Genomic DNA, 19,171 nt, shown 5'->3' with positions numbered 1-19,171 from the left:
CTATATTACAATCGATGGAACAAACTGACGTCCCACTCCCCAAACTTCCTCAAGGACTCTGGTAGCTGCCGGTTTCGAGTATTCAGAACGCACATGGTCTCTTCCAGCAAATCGTCCGGAATGTCAATACTTTCGGTGACGACCTGTGTAGTGGGAGGGCTGGTTGAATAAAAAATCTTCATTGCGCGCTGAGGGTGGGGTTGGAATGAGCTGCTGTACGTCAAGTCGTTGTTGAAAACCCATAGCTAGATAAGGAAACGGATCGTAAACATCTTGTCTTAGGCGGAAGGTAAATCGTTCGGATCAACATACGTAAAAAACAACATCATCCTTCGCCGATGCTCGTGAGACAGCAAAGTGATAGTTTGCATGTATATCACCGATTTCCAGCAAAATTTCCGCAAAATAGATCTCGCTGTCGTGTACTTTCTTTTCTCCATCCAAAGTGAGACTGATGTTCCATTTGTGAATCTTTGCAATCGACTTGTCGACGGCGTCGAAAACGCCTATCGGTTTGGTGCAGGCTGCGCAGCGAAGGGGCGGCGAATGATTCTAAGTGAAGAGATAGCGTTAGAACGGTGAGTGACGCAAATACAACACGAAGAATTCAAAATTCTAATGTGTGAATGAGGATTGCAGACAGAAGCAAGAGTGAAAGAGCCTGTGCTGCGAGCATGATTGGATATCAGACGGCAACGATCGGACTCAAGTCATAACCCAGATCAGCAACGATCGGGTACAGATGGTCCGTCAGCCAATCTGGTATACAAATCACACTGAAGGATCCTGCATTTCATGGTTCATATAGGGTCGGTGTATCGATACTTCAACGTGGAAACGCAAGTGTTGAAGAACCTTCTTTAGACCCATTTCGTTCACAGTTCACGCAGCCACAGCTCAAATAAAAACAGAAAAAATACACACCTTTTCAGATAACTCAACTAAATCGCCGTCCAAAACATCAATGTAAGAAACTCCGACCAAAGAGACGCCCTGCCGGGGTTTGAGCATATCTTTTGAGATCGCGTTGGACGCGTTATGGTCATGATCTGGTTTATGACAGTGCCAATAGTCCATCATCTCGTACCAATTTTCAGATGGCATGTTCAGGAACTTAACCTCATTTCTTAGCAGAGGTTCGTCGCATGATCGACAGTGAAGTTGACGTGCTTGAGACAACTCATTCGCAGGGAACGGTACTGTATGTGTTTCGCGTTCTTGTCGCGCGGCCGTGAGTCGAAGAGAGAGAGACCCTTCAGAGAAAGCAGCAAGCTGTTTTAGAGAGATTGGCGTATCAGGAGAGACCTTTGCTGGAAGTTCAATAGTGCTAGAACTGTCGCTAGCAGACAGCTTGACGAATAGTTTTGATGATCCAAGACGCGACAGATGGGAGGGTTCAGATTCGAGAGGCGAGACAACTAGCGACAGTTTCGACACGCGCGGGAGAAGTTCAGAGTAGTAAATCACATTTTCGTAATTCCATGCTGGATTGCTGCTATTTATGGCCATGACCTGGTTGCAGAGTCATGACATTGAGAGAAGTGATTCTGCTGGTTGGGGATGAAGTCATATTAACTTTTCATGTTCAGGAAGTCGAGGATTAACTGACGAAGTCCCAACAACCAGTTATCTCGTATCAGTATCTCTCCAGATTTCACCCGTCCTCACATCTAAAACCCTTCGATCGTGCAATACAAACACAGTCGTTATTTTCAACATGGGCAATTCATCTTCATCAGAATCCACTGAGCCAGTACAGCTGACGCAGCCGGGATATAATCCGAACAGACCTGAGCTGCCGAAGCCGCTACCGAGACCCAAGAAGAAAGAGTCGACCCCTCAGGAAAAGCTTCACCAGCTTCTACGTGCCAATCATGCGTCGTACGCTGTGCTGTATCATGATCGTGAATATCACAATCACATGCCTCATGTATGTATTTAAGAATGATATTCTTTCGAAAGACCAAGACTAAAAGTCTACGATACAGCTACTCGGTTCTGCGTACCTCCTCGGCGCAGAGATTTATCAATTGATGGAGCTTTACGAGGACTACTCCAGCAAACTCGAGAGCTGGAAAGAAGACAGTCCTCAAGAAGTTACCCACTTTGATTGGCGTGAGTTTTACGGTCAGAGAGAGTAAGTCTGTTGCGATTCGACGAGTCCGCATGACATCGAAGCTGACGTGCGATCATTTGTGTAATTCAGGTTCCAGCGCGGATACAGAGACTACTTTGACGATCTTGTTGTTGATGCTAGTTTCGAGTGGAAGAAAATTGTTAGCAAGTTGCTCCTTGATAGCAAAGGGGCTTTGCTACATGCTTTGATTAGCGATCGTAAGTGCATGCACCTTTATCTATATATAATTGTTTGATTATCTGAGTATAATTCGCTGACCCTTCACAGTTGCTCATCCCTTGATTCATCTTGCTGTAAGCCTTTTTAATATATCCATTGGTTGTTATCGGTTTGACTAATCTTATTTAGTACGCCTATGAACTCAACAGCGCCGAAGTTGCGACTGAAGGTAAGCAAAACAGCAATCATGCTCTAATCTATTCTCTTTGACACTAACATAACACACTCAATAGCTCTGACTCTTGACGCAACCTGCTACGACTCGTCCGCTCTTTTGATCAAGGGTTTCGTCAAAGCGTACGAGAATCTATCGATCGCCGAGCGCGCAGAGACCCTTGAGAAGGATCCGTTGAAAGTACTACAGTTGATCAAGGATAGCCCCGAGATTACTGCAACACCTATTAGCACGCTAGGGCCTTTCGACACTTCAGACGAAGCTCTTGATAGCTCAAGTGCCGCGCTGCTGGCATTCGCTACCAGACTTGACTTTTCAGGTACATTGATCCTCCCCTGTTTATGAGGGCTGTCTTGAAACTAACTATTTCTGTAGACTTCCAAAAAACCTTTGAGAGGATTTTCCATGCTACATCGCTGCTCGTGACTGCCTCGCACGAGTCAGACAAGTATGAAGTAGACTTTGCGCTCCTTCACACTCTCACGGCTGCGCACGCAGTCCAAGTGATTCTTCCCCATCTGCCCAAGGCGCAAAAGACTGAGCTCGTGATCTCGCTCTGGATATTTGTTGTGCTTACTTATATCCGTGGAGGAAGACCGGCTATTGATGTCGAGAAGATCTGGTCTTACGAGGGAGTGCCGAAGGAGAATCGGAACTGGGAGTATATCTCGCAGCATGCCTTATCTGCGGACATGAGATTCGATGCGCACTACCTGAAGGGTGAGTTGAATTCCTTGTTTCTGTCTCAAAACAACATCCATTAAGGTAACATGATTACTAACAACTACTGCTTTAGTCATCCGCGCTCTGAAGACGCTCTACGAGACCTCGCATATCGCTGACGATCCTAGCATATATCTTCTCCAAGCCGCACAGTTTGCATTCGAAGTGCGCAAATTTGAGAAATGAGAAACCAGGGAAGTGGGATGACCGAATTTGAATTATTGCGAGAGTTGTTGAATGTTTGGAAACCATGAGTATGGGAGGGGGGTGCTTGTATGTATTTATGTGGCCGTTGAGGTGGTAGTATATTATGTTTGAATGAAGGGATTGGTGAACTGTGACAGACAAGCATAAACCCAGCGAGCCTAAAGCCCTTTGCGAGCTTTATATTTCTCCAGCTCGATTCTAAACACCGCCGCAGTCTGCTCCGGCGTCAATTTCCTCAAATCGGCAACCGCAGTTGGCGACTTGAAGTCAAAGAGCGGTTCTTGAGACCCAGCGTTGCCAGATTCATCTTGTAGAAAGAGCTTCTCCGAACCCTCTGCGATGTCGTCGATGCCGTCCATATTCCATCCGTCGTTGAGGTCGTCATAGACATCTTCCTCCACTTTTCCGTTGAAGATCTCTTCAATTTTGAGGCGCAAGGCTTCTCTGTCGCTTCCTTCGAAACCGGCTAAGAACTCTTCAATCACATCTTCGTCGTCGGGTGCATAGGTCTCAAATACGTTGCCGTGCAGGAGCTCGGATAACATCTCTTCATCGATTGCACCGGTCTCGAATATCTTGCCCGCGAGGCTTTCGTCAATTTCGGCAGTCTCATCCACTAGCTCTGACGCATTGTCTTCAGCGGCAGCTTCGTTTGACGATGCCTCTGCCTGATCCGCGAATTCTTCCATCGGAACTCCCTCAAACTCACTCGCAAATCCCTCCATTTGAATAGGATACGCCTCCATTTGATCAAGAGATCCCTCCATCTCATCCGACAATCCCTCCATCTCCTCCAAATTTTCCTCCGTCTCCTCCGAAATTTCCTCCTGCGCCTCGCCGCTGAGCTCTCTCTCCCGCGCCTCCCGCCTTGCCGCACGCTTCAACTCCTCCTGCTCCATTTCCTGCACGTACTCGTCAAACTCCTCAGGTGCCATCGGACCAGGTGGTCTGATTTCGACGACCAAATCACGAGTAAAGCCCCGGTTGCCTTGCGCTATAGCCTCTGCTGTTTCGGTCATGACTTCTTCCAGCGCGTACTCTCTTTCTTCTCGCTCAGGGAAGATCTGCTGCATGTTAGTACAAACAAGACAAACAAGAATTCACTGTAAGTGTACTTACGCCAAGATTATCGATAAAGATACTAAAGCGGGAACATGCAACATTTTTACAGTATAGGATAATCGTCCCCTGGTGATACGCGTGCTGCGCAATAAAGTGCGCTGTCCGAGTCCCGCAGGACGTGCAGGTAGCCCGTAGGAAATAAGTCTCTAATCCCTTTGGCACATTTGCGTTTGCGATCTCCTCCTCGGTCGGAAACTCCGGATCCGCCTTGTCTGTTGTGATTTCGTATGGGCTGTTTCCGTCGTCATATATACTCTTTGGTTGTTCTTCCCTTTCGAATGCCTTGAGCTGCTCGGGGGAAAAGGCGGAATTGATCTCGCCCATGATATCGTCGTCATCGTCATCCTTCTCTGCCTCTGATGGTGGTTTCTTTGATTTCGAAATGAGGTTGCCGAATAGCGACGATAGCGGCCGAACGGAGCCTCGAGGCTGGGAGACTGACGATATCAGCGGTTGGAGATTTCCGACTTGACAAGCGCCTTTCAGACTTGACCGCGCACCCAGCGGGACCAGAAGCGTCCTCCTGAGCACTGTCCTAGTCAACGCACTCATTATATGTGACTTCCACGAGTATCTTGCTGGTAGTCGCACCTGTCCAGTGCACTGCGAGTGAATAGCAATTTTTAATCGAATCTTTCCCACCGCGCGATGAGGTCACGAAAACCTTAAAACTTTAAACGAAATCCCATCGCGGGCCTTGCTGGAGCTCGAGGATGGAACCGCCGCTTCATCACTGAACGAGTAGATGCCATCGAGCGCAAAACACATATTGATGGGCAGTCCGAGCGAAAGAAGGGACCAGAAAATATGAATCTACTGCTGACAGATCCATTCAGTCTGTCGCAAGACTACCCCGAGAACCTGACGCATATCTTGAGTATGTATCTACTATTTTGCGACTCTTGAGATCGAACTAGTTCTGACATCAGGTGCAATGTGAAGACTACGGACGGTCGACATGTCTGAAATTTAATAGGAAAGGCGATTATTTGGCGTCCGGGTTGTTTGACGGATCTGTAATTGTGTTTGACTTTGATACGTATGGGATTGCGCGAGTACTACGCGGCCACACGCGTCCAATCACTTCACTGAGGTACGACTATCTGCCGTCGCGTCTATAGACACGCGTGTTCTAACAATATCTATCTCTCTAGCTGGTCTCGTGACGGAAGATATCTTTTATCAGGGTCCAGAGATTGGCTATGCATCCTCTGGGACCTCAAGGACGGAAAACGAGTCAAAACAGTACGGTTCGAAGCTCCGATCTGGGGCGCGGAGCTACACCCCTACAGCCACCAAATATTCGTCGTCTCGTTATTCGAAGATGCCCCAACTTTGGTTGATTTTACAGACGGAACGATACGGAAACATCTATTGAACGACGTGGCGTTCGCGAAAACGTCGTCTGGCGATGACGAGGAGAATGCCTCGGGCTCGCCGTCGCCGGAGAATCAACAGGAAGTACAGGAAAAACAGTCAACATTGGTTGCAACATTCACGACTTCCGGACAGTACATATTCACAGGCACCAGCAAAGGCTGGCTGAACATCATAGACAGCGAAAGTTTCCAGACCGTTCGCTCAGAGAGGATCACGACGTCGAATATTAAGCATATAGCGTTTAGTAGCTCAGGAAAGCAGTTTATCATCAACTCCTCTGATCGCACTATTCGGCTTTTCAACACCCCGGATCTGAGCTATACCGACCCAAACAACTGGGAATTGTCAGTAATCCACAGATTCCAGGACGTTGTCAACCGTCTACAATGGAACTCCATCACGTTCAACTCGAACGGCGATTACGTCCTAGCGTCGACCTATCAGGATCAGCATGACATATACATCTGGGAGACCGAAGTCGGCTCGCTAGTGAAGATTATCGAGGCTCCGAGGGAGGAGATCGTCGACGTGCAGTGGCATCCTAATCGGCCGCTGATAGCTGCGACCGGATTGGACAAAGGGACAATTTACGTATGGGCAACGGTTACCCCTCAGCAGTGGAGTGCGCTCGCGCCTGATTTCGTCGAAGTGGACGAGAACGTCGAGTATGAAGAACGAGAGGATGAGTTTGACGTGGTACGTTTACTGTCTTGTTTACGAGCCAGCTCGATTTGATCAAGTCATCTGACAACCGAATTTTAGATCCCGGATGAAATCGCCAACAAACGAAGGCTGGACCAAGAAGATGAGGACGACGTAGATGTGGTAACGATCGAAAGAGTGCGCGGCGAGTTTAGCGATGAATCGTTTGTGATTCCTGTAATTCTAGACGAGGAAGAGGAGACGTTTGAGGATTCGGATAGTGATTAGATGTATATAGAAATGGACACGGATTATAAGCCAAGTCGGAAAAATGATATTCGTTATATGTACATCGTATACTTTAAGCAAAAACGTGTTTCAGAGGCCTCACATTCCATCCTCGAAATCATCGTCTTCCGGATAAATAGTCTTCTCGATAAGCTTCACCAACGACTTCAGAGGCAGTCCCACGACGTTGTTGTAGTCCCCAACGATCTGGTCAATCATCAAAGCTCCTTTTCCCTGGATACAATAACCACCCGCCGCATCGTTCGCTTCTCCATCTGCCACGTACGCACTCAGAAACTCGTCCGAGACGTCCTTGTCGAAATATACCTGGGTCTCCTCGGTATGCGACTGCAGATTGTATCCAGGATAAACCGGCTGCTCCAGTGGCGCGATGCAAGCTACGGCGGTAAAGACTCGGTGGGGGAACTTCTCGTCCCGGAGAGACTGTAGCATTCGGAAATGGTCCATCGACGACTTTGGTTTCTCGACAATCATGTTCTTCGATAGGATCACTGTGTCGGCGGCGATAACCAGCGCGGGCTCCTGGCCGGCTTCGATCTATACAACACGACGTCAGCATTAGTTTGAGCACTTGTGCATATGCTAAAACGGTTGGACTCACTTCGCGCTGGTAGACTGTTATGGCTTTTTGACTCGCTGTCTCCTTAACATACTACATCCGCCAAATCTCCCTCGTTAGCACATCCATAACCTCCGACCCTCTCATGATCTCGCAAAATCCACGCACCTCGTAAACACTCATCGATTTTTTATCCAAATCCTCCGCAAAGTCAGACTTGACAACCTCAAACTCTGTCAGCCCGATCTGCTGCAACAGCTCCTTCCGTCTCGGCGAGCCAGACGCCAGAATCACCCGCTTGCCCTTGAGATGAGCAAACACCGGCAGGTTTAGCGCCTTCGTCGCTATCGAGTCGGTGTAGGATGGAGGTTCAGACATTTTAGTCGGTATGCACGTGTAGATTGCTTTTATCACTTGACTGTTTAGCTGCTTGTAAAAACGACTGGTTTCGAGTCGCTGATGTGGGGATAGAAAGCTGGATAAGTGCTTGGTTACGCGTACACGTCGCGAGTCTCGATAGTCACCCACCAAGGGATACTAAGAGCACTTCGCCATTAGAGTTTATAATTTTCACCTAATGCGGCAAGAACCTGTCGGATGAGGAAATAGTCTACTAATTTGTAGCATTATTAGAATACAACTGCCGGATATTCTAGCTGGTGGAATCCAATTTAGAGTATTCAGCCAGAGACACGGGCAGGAAGGGACGGATTTTACAGCGTTCATATTCAGCGCGCACATCTCAATCAGTGGATAAAATGAATATATTCAGACTCTGTCTACACGACACATATATAATCTAATAAATAAAAGTCGTAGTATGTCCCTTACTTGGCAGGAGCAAAGATTTCTAAACACAAATGTTAGCGAGAAATTCCGATTAGATGGCGCAAAAAAAGATAGGAAAGCAACGTACTCTCAATCTCAGCCACGCTCTGGGTAAGAACCTGCTGCTGGAACTTGGGGTTCTTAATCTCCTTCTGGATCTTCGCGATGACAGACTCAGCAAGGAGCTTCTGCTCACGCTGACGAACCGAGGCCTCGTAACGGACCCACGAGTCGAGAACGCTCTTGGCCTCATGGGCAAAGTCGACGGACTGCTTGAGCTCGAAAGCCTTGGCCTCGAGCTGAGCGGTCTCCTTGGAGACCTCGAACAAGACCTTGGTGGTTTCGACGACGTCCTTGAGCTGGGAGACGCTCTCGATGCGCTGCTTGACAGCCTCGGTGTGGGTCTCGCGGGACTTGTTGAGGATGTTGGTCATGTTTGCGATGTAGCCGTTAGCCCACTCGGTGTAGGCGGGGGCACCGATCTTGGCAATCATGTAGATGAAGGCCGAGAAGACGGCGACGATGGTGGTCTCGTCTCCCATAACGTAGAGCTCGTTGCTGATGGCATAGATGGCAGCGGCGGTACCGGTGACGAGGGTACCAGTCTTGGAGACGATGCTGTCAGGGATGGAGGCAATGAGCGAGGCGGCCTTAGCCTTGGGCTCGGGCTTGGTGGCATAGGTGTTTGCTAGTATGCTGTAGAGGGAAGAACAGAAGTCGTTAGCAGTGAAGAATACGATGGATAGTCTCGAATTCGGTGTCTGGCGTAAACGAATCCCTGCAATCTTCCTTCCTTCCTTCCTTCCTTCCCGCTGAATCTAGAATTGGCGATTGCAGCCCGCGCAACCGCCATCACTTCAAATCTCCAATTTTCACTCAATCTCCACGCCAAAACCACCGAGAATTCGACAGCCCCGAGGACTCAAGGACGATGGTGATACATACGGAGCGAATCGCTGTGCGCGGAGCATCGACGCAGCCGGGGAGCGCGCGGCAACTGTACAGACACTGTTAGATTCCGTGGCTCTGCGGCGATAAAAGCAGACTTTAAAAGACAGAAAGAGCAAGAGAGAGACATACTACGCAGGGAACGGGCAGCAAGAACGGAGCTCATTGTGAATTGCGAGGAGGGTGGGGAGGTGAAAAGAGGTCGAGGAGGAGGCAGAAGGTGGACAGCAAACTGTTTGTTCCGAGCGCTGAGTGGTTGGGTTGCCCGGCTCTTGAGAATTTTGCGGGATCTGGGCCAATTGCGACGCAGGAATCACATGACTGTGGGATTATGTAAGATAATTGCAGCTGCTTAGTGATCAGAATTGTTTTGAGTTTACAGGTTTTTCTCTGAACTCCCAACTGAAATATTTTGTACGGTTGAACAAGCAGAGGACCAGGCAGAAGGATAGAAGAACGACACCATGCCCGACGCTGCTGTGAACAAAAAGAAGGTCAAGAGATCGCTGACAAGCGATGTGTCTGACTCGCCTTTGCTGAAGAAATCTCGCTCTGAAAAGGCTACGATGAAGAAGAGTGCTGCGATACTGGAGCCCTCGCCAGAGGTGATTCTCGAGCTGGAGAAGCAGATCTCGAGCTCTACAGAGCACTATAACAATCTAGTATATCTCCTGCATTACATGAAGGTACGTCTAATAGTTTTCAAAACTTTGCGACTGTGAACAAGTGCTGACCGAACAATGAACCTGCAGAACGACGATCCGCAAATCGCACTACTTTCTGCTACCGCGCTTTTCAGATCGTTTGCAAAGATGATGGCTGCCGGATTACTGTCACCTGTCAAGAAATCGCTGGTTGGCACCGCACAAGAGACAGTGGCGTTGTGGTTGAAGGAGAAATACAAGGAGTTCAAGACTGATTTGGTGTTGCTACTAGCGGCAGAAGACGCCGAGGCAGCTGTATGTTTTTCTATCCTGTCCTAAACTGTAGTGCAGACTGCTAACAGACAGAAATTCAGTACACGTCCTTAACAATCCTTATCCGGATCGCCAAGGAGGAAAGTACATACCTTTCACCAAACAAGGGCGAATACCATTTTGCAAAGACTCTGCTCAAAAGGATCACTTCAGCGCTACTGAACTTATCAAGCGATGACTTGCTTCTTGAGTTTGTGGAGCAGTATGTCGACAAATACCATGACATCCGTTACCACTTCTTGAACTCTGCTTGGTGAGTTTTCAACATTTATACTTGGCGTCGTCCGCTCACAGACTAACAGTGATATATCAACAGCATGGTGGCCGTAGAGCAGGCAGAAGACCAAACAGCCGAAGAACAGTCTTTGTTCACCGCAAACTTGCTCTCAGCTCTAACCACCCTCTCAAGCTTCCCAATCGACTCATCCGAGCTCACCGAATTCCTAGTGGACGTGCCTTCAGAAGCAAAGACGCCAGTCAAAAAACTGTCGTCTCAGCGTGGTGCGCTGCAGGACTGCTGGCTTGCGATCTTGAAGCGGCCGTTGACGGTCGAGCAGTACAAGTATATCTTGCAGGTCATGCATAAGAAAATCGTGCCGAATATCAATAAGCCTCAACTGCTTATGGATTTCTTGACAGATTCTTACGATACAGGTAATTCTCATTCTTTTCATGTTCTTCAACGCCCTCTCTAATTCTCTTTTTTGAAATACAGGCGGAGTCGTCTCGTTGCTCTCCTTGAACGCGCTATTCTTGCTCATGCAAAAATACAACCTCGACTACCCGAACTTCTACACCAAGCTATATGCACTCCTAGACCGCAATATTCTGCACGTGAAGCACAGATCCCGATTTTTCCGACTTCTCGATCTCTTCCTCTCCTCGACGTATGTCCCCCCTTTATCAGCAAAAAATTCGACACTCTTTTACTGACAATGATATCAACAGCCATCTGCCGGCAGCTTTGGTAGCCTCGTTTGTGAAACGCCTGTCAAGACTTGCGCTTTCCGCGCCTCCGTCTGCGATCGTCATCATCGTGCCTTTCACTTATAACCTGCTCAAGCGGCATAACACGTGTAACCTGCTTTTGCAACGGACCGATTTCACCGACGCAGATGCCAAGAAATACGGACTGAGTAAGTATCTGTTACCACCCTCCCTCTAACAGCTCTGTCTGACTAACTTCTTTCTAAAGACGATCCATTCAATGACGAAGAAACCGATCCTAACCATACCGGCGCACTCGAAAGCTCGCTCTGGGAACTTGCAACTTTGCAGGACCATTACCATCCCAACGTCGGCACGCTTGCTAAGATTCTCTCCGAGCCGTTTTACAAGCCATCGTACAACATTGAGGACTTTATGGACCACTCGTACGGCACTGTAAGTTCTGCACCCGTGTTTATCAGAATCGAGAGAATTGGTTTACTGATTGTCTGTTTAATAGATGCTGGATGCGGAGTTTGTCAAGACGATTAGAAAGGCTCCCGCGGTGGAGTTCGAGCTGGTGTCGAATGTGTTTGGGGGTACAGACAGCAAAGCGTATCTCTCTGGATGGGAACTGTAATATTATTTGTTAAAATCTGATGCATTATTATAATACACTGTTTCATATCATATTCTGTAGATCATTATGCCTTTAGAGTCTCCATCTTGTTGTCGAACCAGCGCAAGGCGATAAGAGAGCTCTCAAAGGTCCACATTGTGATTGCGCTCGTCGGCGCGCTTTTCACGAGCGCGACCCATAGTCCACGGTAAAGCGCGCGAGGGCCCTCATTCTTCACGATTGCCCGCGCGCATCCGACTATGGAGTTGGGATAGGTCGGGACGCCAGCCAAGACGTATTTCTCGCGGGTCGGGCCCTGGACTTGTAAGCGTCTGCGGAGGACGTCGAGCGGGAAGACACACGTTTTGGAGACGATGCCAGCGATCATTCCGGCGATGGCGTCTCCCGATCCGAATGTGTTGACGCCGTACTCGTGCTCGAGACTCGACATGGCTAACTTGCACGGCTGGTAGGAGGCGAAGAAGAAGCCCATGTACGGCACGATCTGGGCGATAGCGGGTCGCAGACCTCGGAAGTAGCCTGTCAACCCTTCGTCTTTGTGGATCTGGAGCAACGCGTGACGCAGCGATTTGTAGACGCGATGGGCGCCGTCGCCTTGGGCGGCGAAGCGCGTGCGGAGAAGGTCGAGAGGGTAGGTTACCGCTGTTGCGGTTGCGCCAGCGCAGGCGCCGGAGACGAAGTTCTTGGCCGCATCGGGGATGTCGAGAGGAGAGAGGTTATTCTGGATGTGACTGTAGACGGCGAACTGACAGGATCCGTAGACGAGGTAGAGAAGTTCGGCAGGAAGGTTTCCTCGCCATAGAGCCTATGCGAAGTTAGATCTGAACTCACGACAGGAGAGAGAGAGAAATGGAAGCGTACGGTCAAGCCCTCGGTTTTGTATATTTTGTACAGAGAGGATAGGATTCCGCTGTATTCGCGGCGCGGTGCGGCACCTCTTAACGAATGAGTTTCGAGCTGTTGCCGGATTTTGACGACGTCGAGAGGCGCGACGAAAAATCTTCAGAGATGAGCGTTAACTAACGAGCAGGGCTTTTAAAATGGCAGTAGGCAAGAAAAAGCGTAAACGCACCTAGAGGTCAGACCAGCTATACCTCCGCAGATCATCGACTCTCGACTGCTGGGGGTCCGAGCCCGTTCATGTGAATCATCGCCAGGGCAGGCACGATCATCGGCGGTCTTATCCTTCTCACGTGCAGAGAGAGCGGCAGATGGCATCTAGAGACTGGCAAGCGGCAGGACTGGCACTCTGTGTCTCATCTAAGGCTGATCGGCATGGCCTCATGAGACGGGAGGGAGTAGGAGGCTGGAGGGTGTACGGCGAGACGGTGGAGTGGAAGATTAGAGAGAGCCGGCGGATGGAGGTGGTGGATTAGAGTTTATGGTGGGGGTCGGTGTTGAGGGGGTTAAGTCGCGATGGCAGCAATCATCGACGGACAGTGGTGATGAGAGATTATGAGAGTAGATTGAGTATTGTATTGATGAATGCAATACTAGAATATATTTGTTGATATCTGATAACGACAAACTGAGCTGTTTTGCAGTGATACTACGCCGCTGCTACTGCTACGACTACCATCACTGACAAGGAGACCCGCCCAGACTTGACATCTTGATATGTGTAAAATACCCATATTACCTTCATTTATCCTTAACTTATCACATCTTTAATCCAGAAGAAGCAACCGGGTCCTGTACGCAAGGCCGACGAGAACCAGCAAGGTTTGAAGATGGATGGAGAATTAAGACAGAGCATTGTGGGGTCAGTGGGTGCTCTGCTTAAACGTGCACCGCCCAGCCAAGCAGGTGACTCTTAATAAAATTCTAAAAACCGACGTCGGCCTCTTTCGGAGACTCTGCTGCTCCTCCGCCTCGCCTTCTTCTTCCCCATCTCCGCCCTCAGCCTGCCTTCATCCTCTATCCTTATTGTATTCTTATCCTCCTCCCGCAATGCCCGCAAACGGAACAGAACTGCCCAAGGCAAAGGACCTCTGGTACAAGCTCTCGCCTGAGGCCCTCTCCCGCCGTCCCTCCCCGCTCAAGACCGCGTTCAAGTATGCGATCGACCCCAAGATCGTCTCCCTCGGCGGCGGTCTGCCCCTGCCCGCCTACTTCCCGTTCGAGTCCCTCTCGGCGACCGCGCCCGCGCCTCCCTTCCAGACCTACAACAACCCCGAGCTCGCGAAGGACGCGCCCATGATTTCGGTCTCGGTCGATCGCTACAACCACGCCAACGACCCCGGCATGATCCCGCTCGCGACCGCGATGCAGTACGGCCAGTCCGACGGCTGCAAGCCGCTTCTTGAGTGGATCTACGAGCACACAGAGACCGTGCACCACCCGCCTTACTCGAACTGGGGCTGTCTTATGACGGTCGGAAACACGCAGGGTCTCGATGCCGCACTTCGGCTTTTGTGCTCGCGTGGGGACTCCATCATCGCCGAGGAGTACACGTTCTCGTCCGCGATGGAGACTGCGCACGCCCAGGGCGTCAAGAGCGTGCCGGTTAAGGTCGATCTCGAGGGAATTCTTCCCAAGGAACTCGACGAGCAGCTTGCCAGCTGGGAGGGTCCTCTGCCCAAGTTCCTCTACACCATCCCGTATGTCGTTCTGTTTAATTATGATGATGCTTTGTATTTACTAACACAGCATATTTTCTATTTAGTACCGGCCAGAACCCCACCGGAGGTACTCTTTCGAACGAGCGCCGCAAGGCTGTCTACGAGGTGCTCCAGAAGTACGACATCATGATTGTCGAGGACGAGCCCTATTACTTCTTGCAGATGGACCCGTACGTCCCCGGCGCGTCCAAGACCGCTCCTCCCCCTCCTCCGACGGCTCAGGAGGACCCTGAGAAGTACAGCAAGTTCCTTTCGAAGCTGATCACGTCGTACCTCTCGCTCGACGTTGACGGACGTGTCCTGCGGCTGGACTCGTTCTCCAAGGTGATGGCGCCCGGAACCCGACTTGGCTGGATTGTCGCGCAGGCGCCGTTGATTGAGCGATTGACGCGCCAGAACGAGGTCTCGATCCAGACGCCGGCGGGTATGTCGCAGGCGATTGTGTACTCTCTGCTGTCGAAGTGGGGGCAGGAGGGGTACCTCGACTGGCTGGTTGAGCTGCGCAAGGAGTACACGCACCGACGCAATGTGTGCCTTGATGCGCTGAGCAAGTACTTTATCGAGCCGACAGGGTATGCGCCCAAGGGACTGGGAGAGTACGTTGAGTGGATTGGCCCGACCGCGGGTATGTTTTTCTGGCTGAAGTTCAACGCGCGCAAGCACCCTTCGTTTGGCAAGCTTTCGCCGCTGGAGATCGAGAGCAAGATCTACGAGGCCGCGATCGAGCACGGAGTGTTGTTCATTCCGGGGTCATGGTTCAGAGCGGACCAGGACCCGGTCGATCCGAAGGTTATTCCGGGCGAGGGCGAGGACGCGGACATTTTCTTCCGCGGCACGTTTGCGACTGTGCCTGAGGCGCAGTTGATTAGAGGTGTTGAGTTGTTTGCAGAGACTATTGCGAAGGAGTTTGGCGCGGCGAACTAGAAAAGTTAAGAAGCTGTGGCTTGTTTTGGATATTGTAGAGAGGGGTGGAGAAGTATATGATTGCTTATAGATGTAGATAGCAGGTTGCGGTTTTCTTCTTGTACATGAATTGTGTAATAAATTCGCTTTGAATCCGCAGTAGTTGATAGATTTATGATCATCATCATCATCATCATCATCATAGCAGCAGCTTTGATAAATATATCATCGTCTGTTTATAGAAGCAACGGCAAGTTCCGCTGACATATATCTTACATAACCACACGAACCCCTCGAGTTTATAAATGTGACTGCTAAATATGCGGCTCAAACCCTAGAGTCAACCCTACAACACACAGAGAGCAGGGCTGGGATGGGATTTGGTTGTGTGAATCGAGGAGAGAGTTGGTTAGATTATCGACGATACAATCGAGCAACACAGCAGTACACAATGTCTTCTATTTCCAAGTGCGTTTCCTATTTGTTTATCTGTTTTGAGGGGGGAGGTTCTTTTCTTTTTTTCTGTTGGGTGGGGTGGTGTGGGTGAGGAGGTGGTGGATGTGGTGGATGATATAGATGGACACAAACAAAGAGAAAGAACAAAGCGGTGAAGAAGAAGCAGAAGAAGAAGACTAACATTACTTTAGCGACCTCATCTGGGAGCTTACCCGCAACAACTCATCGTACCTGCTCAAGCGCAAGACCGGCGGCGGTGTCCAGTTCTCGCGGGACCCTCTTAACGTGTCTGGCGACTACTCGTACTCTGCCTCTGGATACGCCAACGAGAAGTCAGTTGGTGTTTCTTTGACCTCTGAGGGCGCTGTTGTGCTCAAGAGCAAGAAGGTCGGATCGTTTGCTACTCCTGCCAAGTCTGTGATCAGCACCGAGTTCAAGCCTTACACCAGCCAGCGAAAGGTGTACGCCGCTATTGCGGGTGTTACCAAGAACTACAGAGATGATATGAGATTGGTAGGGATTATTGATGTCTGTTGGAGTGTTGATGAGAGGGTTACTAACAGAATAATGTTTAGACTGCTGTTAAGCGGGCGTCGCAGCTCCTGTACTCGAAGAAGGCCAAGAAGACTTTTGCTAAGAAGCCCCGGGGCAAGAAGGCTTCTGAGTAAGCGGAAGAGTCGAGGGATGAAGGATAAAAAAGAAAAGAATACGGGAACGGTTGTGTAGTATATGTAATTAGCTTTTGACTGAATGAAGCACCGTTTACAGAAGATTGAGACGACTGGTATCCGACTGGTATTGAGACGTGGATACGTGTACGCGTAGTGATCTGTACACGCAGTGATCTGTCGGAAGAGAAGACGAGGATCGTGAGCCGATGTAGTTAAGTAAGGAAAGGAGATGGTTGGGATCGACCGGAAGAGGACGAGATGGGTGACGAGAAGAGAAGAGCGCCGGAAGGGTGTCATGAACAGATCATGGACAGCTCACTGCGGACACACAGTTCAGTACTCAGACAGTCAACAACCAGCAGCCGAGGCAGAGAATGACGTTATCGCAGATGTTGTATGTTGTAGACCAGGCAGGGAAGAGTATCAGGCTGGAAGAGACCCGATGCTGTATATTGCTCGACGAGCCGAGGATGTGTTATGTATCAACGATGTGAGCCCTGTGAGAAGACTATACTCTGAAGTAGTGAATATGCTGAATGATGACTATGTGACAATAACAATAACAAGACAACAACTAGCTGCTCACTCTCAACAGCAGCTGTAGGTGTAGGTGTAGGTAGTCCAGGTAGAGCAGCAGAGAGACCCGTCGGAACGCTGCTCGGAACAAGTCGGAGGACGATAATGGCGACCCGCCCACCACCCCGCGCCGCGCTATCCCCGCATTCTGCCCCTCCTTCGCGTGCTCGACGGCTGCTCTGACTGTGATCAGCGTCTTCGCGCTGGGCTGGCTCCTGACCTCCTCCTCCGCGCTCCTCTTCCGTCCTCTGCTCGGCTGCACGGCTTTATGCCGCTTACTTCCGCCACCGCGCCATTGGCTGCCTGTTGGGACCACGGGGCTCGTACCCACGTGTTCGCCGGCACTAGAAAATTATGTCTCGCGGCCCAGCGGGTATATCAGCCCCGCTCCTCCCCCGAACCTGATCTATCTCCATCATCAGTACTGTCTCTGTCTCTTCTCCATCTTCATCTTCTTCTTCTTCATCTTCTTCCTCATCTTCTTCCTCATCATGGTCAAAGCTGTCGTCTGCGGTGCCAGCGGTGGTATGTAGATCATCTTCTTCTCTGATATGGCCTGATGCTGACCTCACCTCCAGGTATTGGACAGCCTCTGTCTCTCCTCCTCAAGCTCGTATGTCCCCTTCTACCCTCTCCTCTACTCTCTTCACCTCTCTAACTCTCCAACCCTCCAGTCCCCCCTCGTCGACGATCTCGCCCTCTACGACGTCGTCGGCTCCCCCGGCGTCGCCACTGATCTCTCCCACATCTCCACAAAGGCTACCGTCAAAGGCTACCTCCCCGCCGACGACGGCCTCAAGCTCGCCCTCACCGGCGCCGACGTCGTCGTCATCCCCGCCGGTATCCCCCGCAAGCCCGGCATGACCCGTGATGGTACGTCATTCCTCACCTGATCTGATCTGATCCTGTCATCAGTCACACCTCCTCCCTAACGCCGAACTCATCACTAACCTCCCCCAGACCTCTTCAACATCAACGCCGGCATCGTCCGCGACCTCGTCGAGGGCGTCGCCCTCTACTGCCCCAAGGCCTTCGTCGCCGTCATCTCCAACCCCGTCAACTCCACCGTCCCCATCGCGGCCGAGGTCCTCAAGAAGCACGGCGTCTTCGACCCCGCCAAACTCTTTGGCGTCACCACCCTCGACACCGTCCGCTCAGAGACCTTCACCGCCTCCGTCCTCGGCAAGTCCGACCCCGCTGTCTTCAAGATCCCCGTCGTCGGCGGCCACTCTGGCGACACCATCGTTCCCCTCCTCTCGCTCGCCTCTCCTCCCGTCTCCATCGACGGTGCCAAGCGTGACGAGCTCATCAAGCGTATCCAGTTTGGTGGTGACGAGGTCGTTCAGGCCAAGGAGGGCAAGGGATCAGCCACTCTCTCCATGGCCCACGCCGGCTTCCGTTTCGTCGACAGCATCTTGAAAGCTGTCAGCGGCCAGACTGGAATCGTCGAAAACACCTACGTCTACCTCCCCGGTGTTGCCGGCGGTGACGCCATCAAGGCTGCCACTGGCCTTGACTTCTTTGCCGCTCCGGTCGAGCTGGGTGTAAGTTCTCTCTTTTATCTCTGTACTGTAGACTGTTACTAACTCGTTCATAGCCCTCCGGTGCCGTCAAGGTCGAAAACATCCTGACCAAGGCCTCTGACTACGAAAAGGGTCTGCTCCAGGTCGCCTTCAAGGGCTTGGCCACCAACATCACCAAGGGCGTCGACTTCATCGTCGCTCCTGCTGCGAAGTAAGTCATCTTCACACCTTAGATCCTAGATCTCCCATCTCCGACATCACACCCTTCGATTCTCTCTCGCTCGTGTTTGATACATGATCTTTTTTTAAAAAAATTTTTCTTTGCTTATTTGAGAATACGTACTACTGATTATTGTCTTCTGTTTATTGTAACTCTAAAATTGATTTCGTTTGATACACTGCATAAGTAGTTCTGCTGCACTTTTATCGCTCACTGAGTGAGAAAGACTGAGACGGAGATGGAGACCGTTACGAGCGATCGGCTAACAAAAGACTCGCTTTTTTAGGATATAACTTGCCTTCCACAACCTACTTCATACACAAATCAACTTCCTTTTTCATATATATTTATTTATTTTATCTATAAGCATACACCGAACTTGCGCTCGGATCAAAAATAGCCGGATCA

At 50.4% G+C, this 19,171-nt stretch overlaps 11 protein-coding genes across 11 annotated transcripts; 6 read left to right on the top strand and 5 right to left on the bottom strand.

Annotated features, from left to right (window-relative positions):
- Positions 1 to 5: 5 nt before the first annotated feature.
- On the bottom strand, positions 6 to 1,509 carry BZA70DRAFT_286883 (ubiquitin-conjugating enzyme E2-binding protein; the record flags this gene model as incomplete). The annotated part of the gene is made up of 3 exons (XM_064913906.1): positions 6 to 245; positions 313 to 552; positions 925 to 1,509. The coding sequence occupies 3 exons, from the start codon at positions 1,507 to 1,509 to the stop codon at positions 6 to 8; spliced, it is 1,065 nt and encodes a 354-aa protein (XP_064770561.1).
- Positions 1,510 to 1,572: 63 nt separating this feature from the next.
- Positions 1,573 to 3,530, top strand: BZA70DRAFT_17501 (uncharacterized protein). The gene is made up of 8 exons (XM_064909885.1): positions 1,573 to 1,930; positions 1,989 to 2,137; positions 2,207 to 2,334; positions 2,405 to 2,430; positions 2,486 to 2,525; positions 2,590 to 2,850; positions 2,907 to 3,251; positions 3,328 to 3,530. The coding sequence occupies exons 1-8, from the start codon at positions 1,718 to 1,720 to the stop codon at positions 3,438 to 3,440; spliced, it is 1,275 nt and encodes a 424-aa protein (XP_064770560.1). The 5' UTR covers positions 1,573 to 1,717; the 3' UTR covers positions 3,441 to 3,530.
- Positions 3,229 to 5,277, bottom strand: BZA70DRAFT_271543 (uncharacterized protein). Its single transcript, XM_064911498.1, has 2 exons — positions 4,581 to 5,277; positions 3,229 to 4,525 (listed from the first exon to the last, which is right to left on the bottom strand). Exons 1-2 carry the CDS (start codon positions 5,133 to 5,135, stop codon positions 3,620 to 3,622), a joined length of 1,461 nt encoding a protein of 486 aa, XP_064770559.1. The 5' UTR covers positions 5,136 to 5,277; the 3' UTR covers positions 3,229 to 3,619.
- A 31-nt stretch (positions 5,278 to 5,308) lies between these two features.
- On the top strand, positions 5,309 to 6,920 carry BZA70DRAFT_292874 (WD40-repeat-containing domain protein). Its single transcript, XM_064914391.1, has 4 exons — positions 5,309 to 5,460; positions 5,526 to 5,676; positions 5,738 to 6,659; positions 6,726 to 6,920. Exons 1-4 carry the CDS (start codon positions 5,391 to 5,393, stop codon positions 6,891 to 6,893), a joined length of 1,311 nt encoding a protein of 436 aa, XP_064770558.1. The 5' UTR covers positions 5,309 to 5,390; the 3' UTR covers positions 6,894 to 6,920.
- On the bottom strand, positions 6,921 to 7,972 carry BZA70DRAFT_271538 (septum formation protein Maf). Its single transcript, XM_064911497.1, has 3 exons — positions 7,642 to 7,972; positions 7,516 to 7,566; positions 6,921 to 7,451 (listed from the first exon to the last, which is right to left on the bottom strand). Exons 1-3 carry the CDS (start codon positions 7,849 to 7,851, stop codon positions 6,993 to 6,995), a joined length of 720 nt encoding a protein of 239 aa, XP_064770557.1. The 5' UTR covers positions 7,852 to 7,972; the 3' UTR covers positions 6,921 to 6,992.
- Positions 7,973 to 8,219: 247 nt separating this feature from the next.
- On the bottom strand, positions 8,220 to 9,673 carry BZA70DRAFT_271533 (uncharacterized protein). Its single transcript, XM_064911496.1, has 3 exons — positions 9,247 to 9,673; positions 8,390 to 8,997; positions 8,220 to 8,323 (listed from the first exon to the last, which is right to left on the bottom strand). Exons 1-3 carry the CDS (start codon positions 9,270 to 9,272, stop codon positions 8,301 to 8,303), a joined length of 657 nt encoding a protein of 218 aa, XP_064770556.1. The 5' UTR covers positions 9,273 to 9,673; the 3' UTR covers positions 8,220 to 8,300.
- Positions 9,674 to 9,713: 40 nt separating this feature from the next.
- Positions 9,714 to 11,793, top strand: BZA70DRAFT_286877 (nucleolar complex protein; the record flags this gene model as incomplete). The annotated part of the gene is made up of 8 exons (XM_064913905.1): positions 9,714 to 9,935; positions 10,002 to 10,208; positions 10,268 to 10,479; positions 10,543 to 10,880; positions 10,942 to 11,113; positions 11,175 to 11,362; positions 11,422 to 11,609; positions 11,674 to 11,793. The coding sequence occupies 8 exons, from the start codon at positions 9,714 to 9,716 to the stop codon at positions 11,791 to 11,793; spliced, it is 1,647 nt and encodes a 548-aa protein (XP_064770555.1).
- Positions 11,625 to 13,502, bottom strand: BZA70DRAFT_17654 (mitochondrial deoxynucleotide carrier). The gene is made up of 3 exons (XM_064909903.1): positions 12,866 to 13,502; positions 12,655 to 12,793; positions 11,625 to 12,598 (listed from the first exon to the last, which is right to left on the bottom strand). The coding sequence occupies exons 1-3, from the start codon at positions 13,009 to 13,011 to the stop codon at positions 11,858 to 11,860; spliced, it is 1,026 nt and encodes a 341-aa protein (XP_064770554.1). The 5' UTR covers positions 13,012 to 13,502; the 3' UTR covers positions 11,625 to 11,857.
- A 163-nt stretch (positions 13,503 to 13,665) lies between these two features.
- BZA70DRAFT_271522 (pyridoxal phosphate-dependent transferase) lies at positions 13,666 to 15,551 on the top strand. Its single transcript, XM_064911495.1, has 2 exons — positions 13,666 to 14,393; positions 14,459 to 15,551. The coding sequence occupies exons 1-2, from the start codon at positions 13,744 to 13,746 to the stop codon at positions 15,336 to 15,338; spliced, it is 1,530 nt and encodes a 509-aa protein (XP_064770553.1). The 5' UTR covers positions 13,666 to 13,743; the 3' UTR covers positions 15,339 to 15,551.
- Positions 15,552 to 15,768: 217 nt separating this feature from the next.
- On the top strand, positions 15,769 to 16,441 carry BZA70DRAFT_286874 (ribosomal L28e/Mak16; the record flags this gene model as incomplete). Its single annotated transcript, XM_064913904.1, has 3 exons — positions 15,769 to 15,785; positions 15,965 to 16,286; positions 16,349 to 16,441. 3 exons carry the CDS (start codon positions 15,769 to 15,771, stop codon positions 16,439 to 16,441), a joined length of 432 nt encoding a protein of 143 aa, XP_064770552.1.
- A 1,070-nt stretch (positions 16,442 to 17,511) lies between these two features.
- On the top strand, positions 17,512 to 18,758 carry BZA70DRAFT_298241 (malate dehydrogenase; the record flags this gene model as incomplete). The annotated part of the gene is made up of 5 exons (XM_064914595.1): positions 17,512 to 17,545; positions 17,599 to 17,633; positions 17,695 to 17,893; positions 17,981 to 18,564; positions 18,618 to 18,758. 5 exons carry the CDS (start codon positions 17,512 to 17,514, stop codon positions 18,756 to 18,758), a joined length of 993 nt encoding a protein of 330 aa, XP_064770551.1.
- Between the last annotated feature and the right edge of the window lie 413 nt (positions 18,759 to 19,171).

The sequence above is a fragment of the Myxozyma melibiosi genome, assembly GCF_037950935.1.
Source record: "Myxozyma melibiosi strain Phaff 52-87 chromosome Unknown BZA70scaffold_1, whole genome shotgun sequence".
Lineage (NCBI taxonomy): Eukaryota > Fungi > Ascomycota > Lipomycetes > Lipomycetales > Lipomycetaceae > Myxozyma > Myxozyma melibiosi.
The sequence above is the reverse complement of the archived record's forward strand: the minus strand, read 5'-3'. Positions and strand labels throughout refer to the sequence as shown.

What these genes read in the sequence shown, in the direction of transcription:
- BZA70DRAFT_17501 (XM_064909885.1), top strand. Translation starts at nt 1,718, where the DNA reads ATGGGCAATTCATCTTCATCAGAATCCACTGAGCCAGTACAGCTGACG. An exon ending in GAGTTTTACGGTCAGAGAGA is followed by an intron (nt 2,138 to 2,206) that starts GTAAGTCTGTTG and finishes TGTGTAATTCAG; the next exon opens with GTTCCAGCGCGGATACAGAG. An exon ending in CGCCGAAGTTGCGACTGAAG is followed by an intron (nt 2,526 to 2,589) that starts GTAAGCAAAACA and finishes CACACTCAATAG; the next exon opens with CTCTGACTCTTGACGCAACC.
- BZA70DRAFT_271543 (XM_064911498.1), bottom strand. Translation starts at nt 5,135, where the DNA reads ATGAGTGCGTTGACTAGGACAGTGCTCAGGAGGACGCTTCTGGTCCCG. An exon ending in TCTTTATCGATAATCTTGGC is followed by an intron (nt 4,526 to 4,580) that starts GTAAGTACACTT and finishes AACATGCAGCAG; the next exon opens with ATCTTCCCTGAGCGAGAAGA.
- BZA70DRAFT_292874 (XM_064914391.1), top strand. Translation starts at nt 5,391, where the DNA reads ATGAATCTACTGCTGACAGATCCATTCAGTCTGTCGCAAGACTACCCC. An exon ending in GAACCTGACGCATATCTTGA is followed by an intron (nt 5,461 to 5,525) that starts GTATGTATCTAC and finishes TGCAATGTGAAG; the next exon opens with ACTACGGACGGTCGACATGT. An exon ending in CGTCCAATCACTTCACTGAG is followed by an intron (nt 5,677 to 5,737) that starts GTACGACTATCT and finishes CTATCTCTCTAG; the next exon opens with CTGGTCTCGTGACGGAAGAT.
- BZA70DRAFT_271538 (XM_064911497.1), bottom strand. Translation starts at nt 7,851, where the DNA reads ATGTCTGAACCTCCATCCTACACCGACTCGATAGCGACGAAGGCGCTA. An exon ending in AATCGATGAGTGTTTACGAG is followed by an intron (nt 7,567 to 7,641) that starts GTGCGTGGATTT and finishes TGGCGGATGTAG; the next exon opens with TATGTTAAGGAGACAGCGAG. An exon ending in TAACAGTCTACCAGCGCGAA is followed by an intron (nt 7,452 to 7,515) that starts GTGAGTCCAACC and finishes CGTGTTGTATAG; the next exon opens with ATCGAAGCCGGCCAGGAGCC.
- BZA70DRAFT_271533 (XM_064911496.1), bottom strand. Translation starts at nt 9,272, where the DNA reads ATGCTCCGCGCACAGCGATTCGCTCC. An exon ending in CGCGCACAGCGATTCGCTCC is followed by an intron (nt 8,998 to 9,246) that starts GTATGTATCACC and finishes TTCCCTCTACAG; the next exon opens with CATACTAGCAAACACCTATG. An exon ending in GAGCGTGGCTGAGATTGAGA is followed by an intron (nt 8,324 to 8,389) that starts GTACGTTGCTTT and finishes ATTTGTGTTTAG; the next exon opens with AAATCTTTGCTCCTGCCAAG.
- BZA70DRAFT_17654 (XM_064909903.1), bottom strand. Translation starts at nt 13,011, where the DNA reads ATGCCATCTGCCGCTCTCTCTGCACGTGAGAAGGATAAGACCGCCGAT. An exon ending in ATAGCTGGTCTGACCTCTAG is followed by an intron (nt 12,794 to 12,865) that starts GTGCGTTTACGC and finishes TCATCTCTGAAG; the next exon opens with ATTTTTCGTCGCGCCTCTCG. An exon ending in ACAAAACCGAGGGCTTGACC is followed by an intron (nt 12,599 to 12,654) that starts GTACGCTTCCAT and finishes AACTTCGCATAG; the next exon opens with GCTCTATGGCGAGGAAACCT.
- BZA70DRAFT_271522 (XM_064911495.1), top strand. Translation starts at nt 13,744, where the DNA reads ATGCCCGCAAACGGAACAGAACTGCCCAAGGCAAAGGACCTCTGGTAC. An exon ending in AAGTTCCTCTACACCATCCC is followed by an intron (nt 14,394 to 14,458) that starts GTATGTCGTTCT and finishes TTTTCTATTTAG; the next exon opens with TACCGGCCAGAACCCCACCG.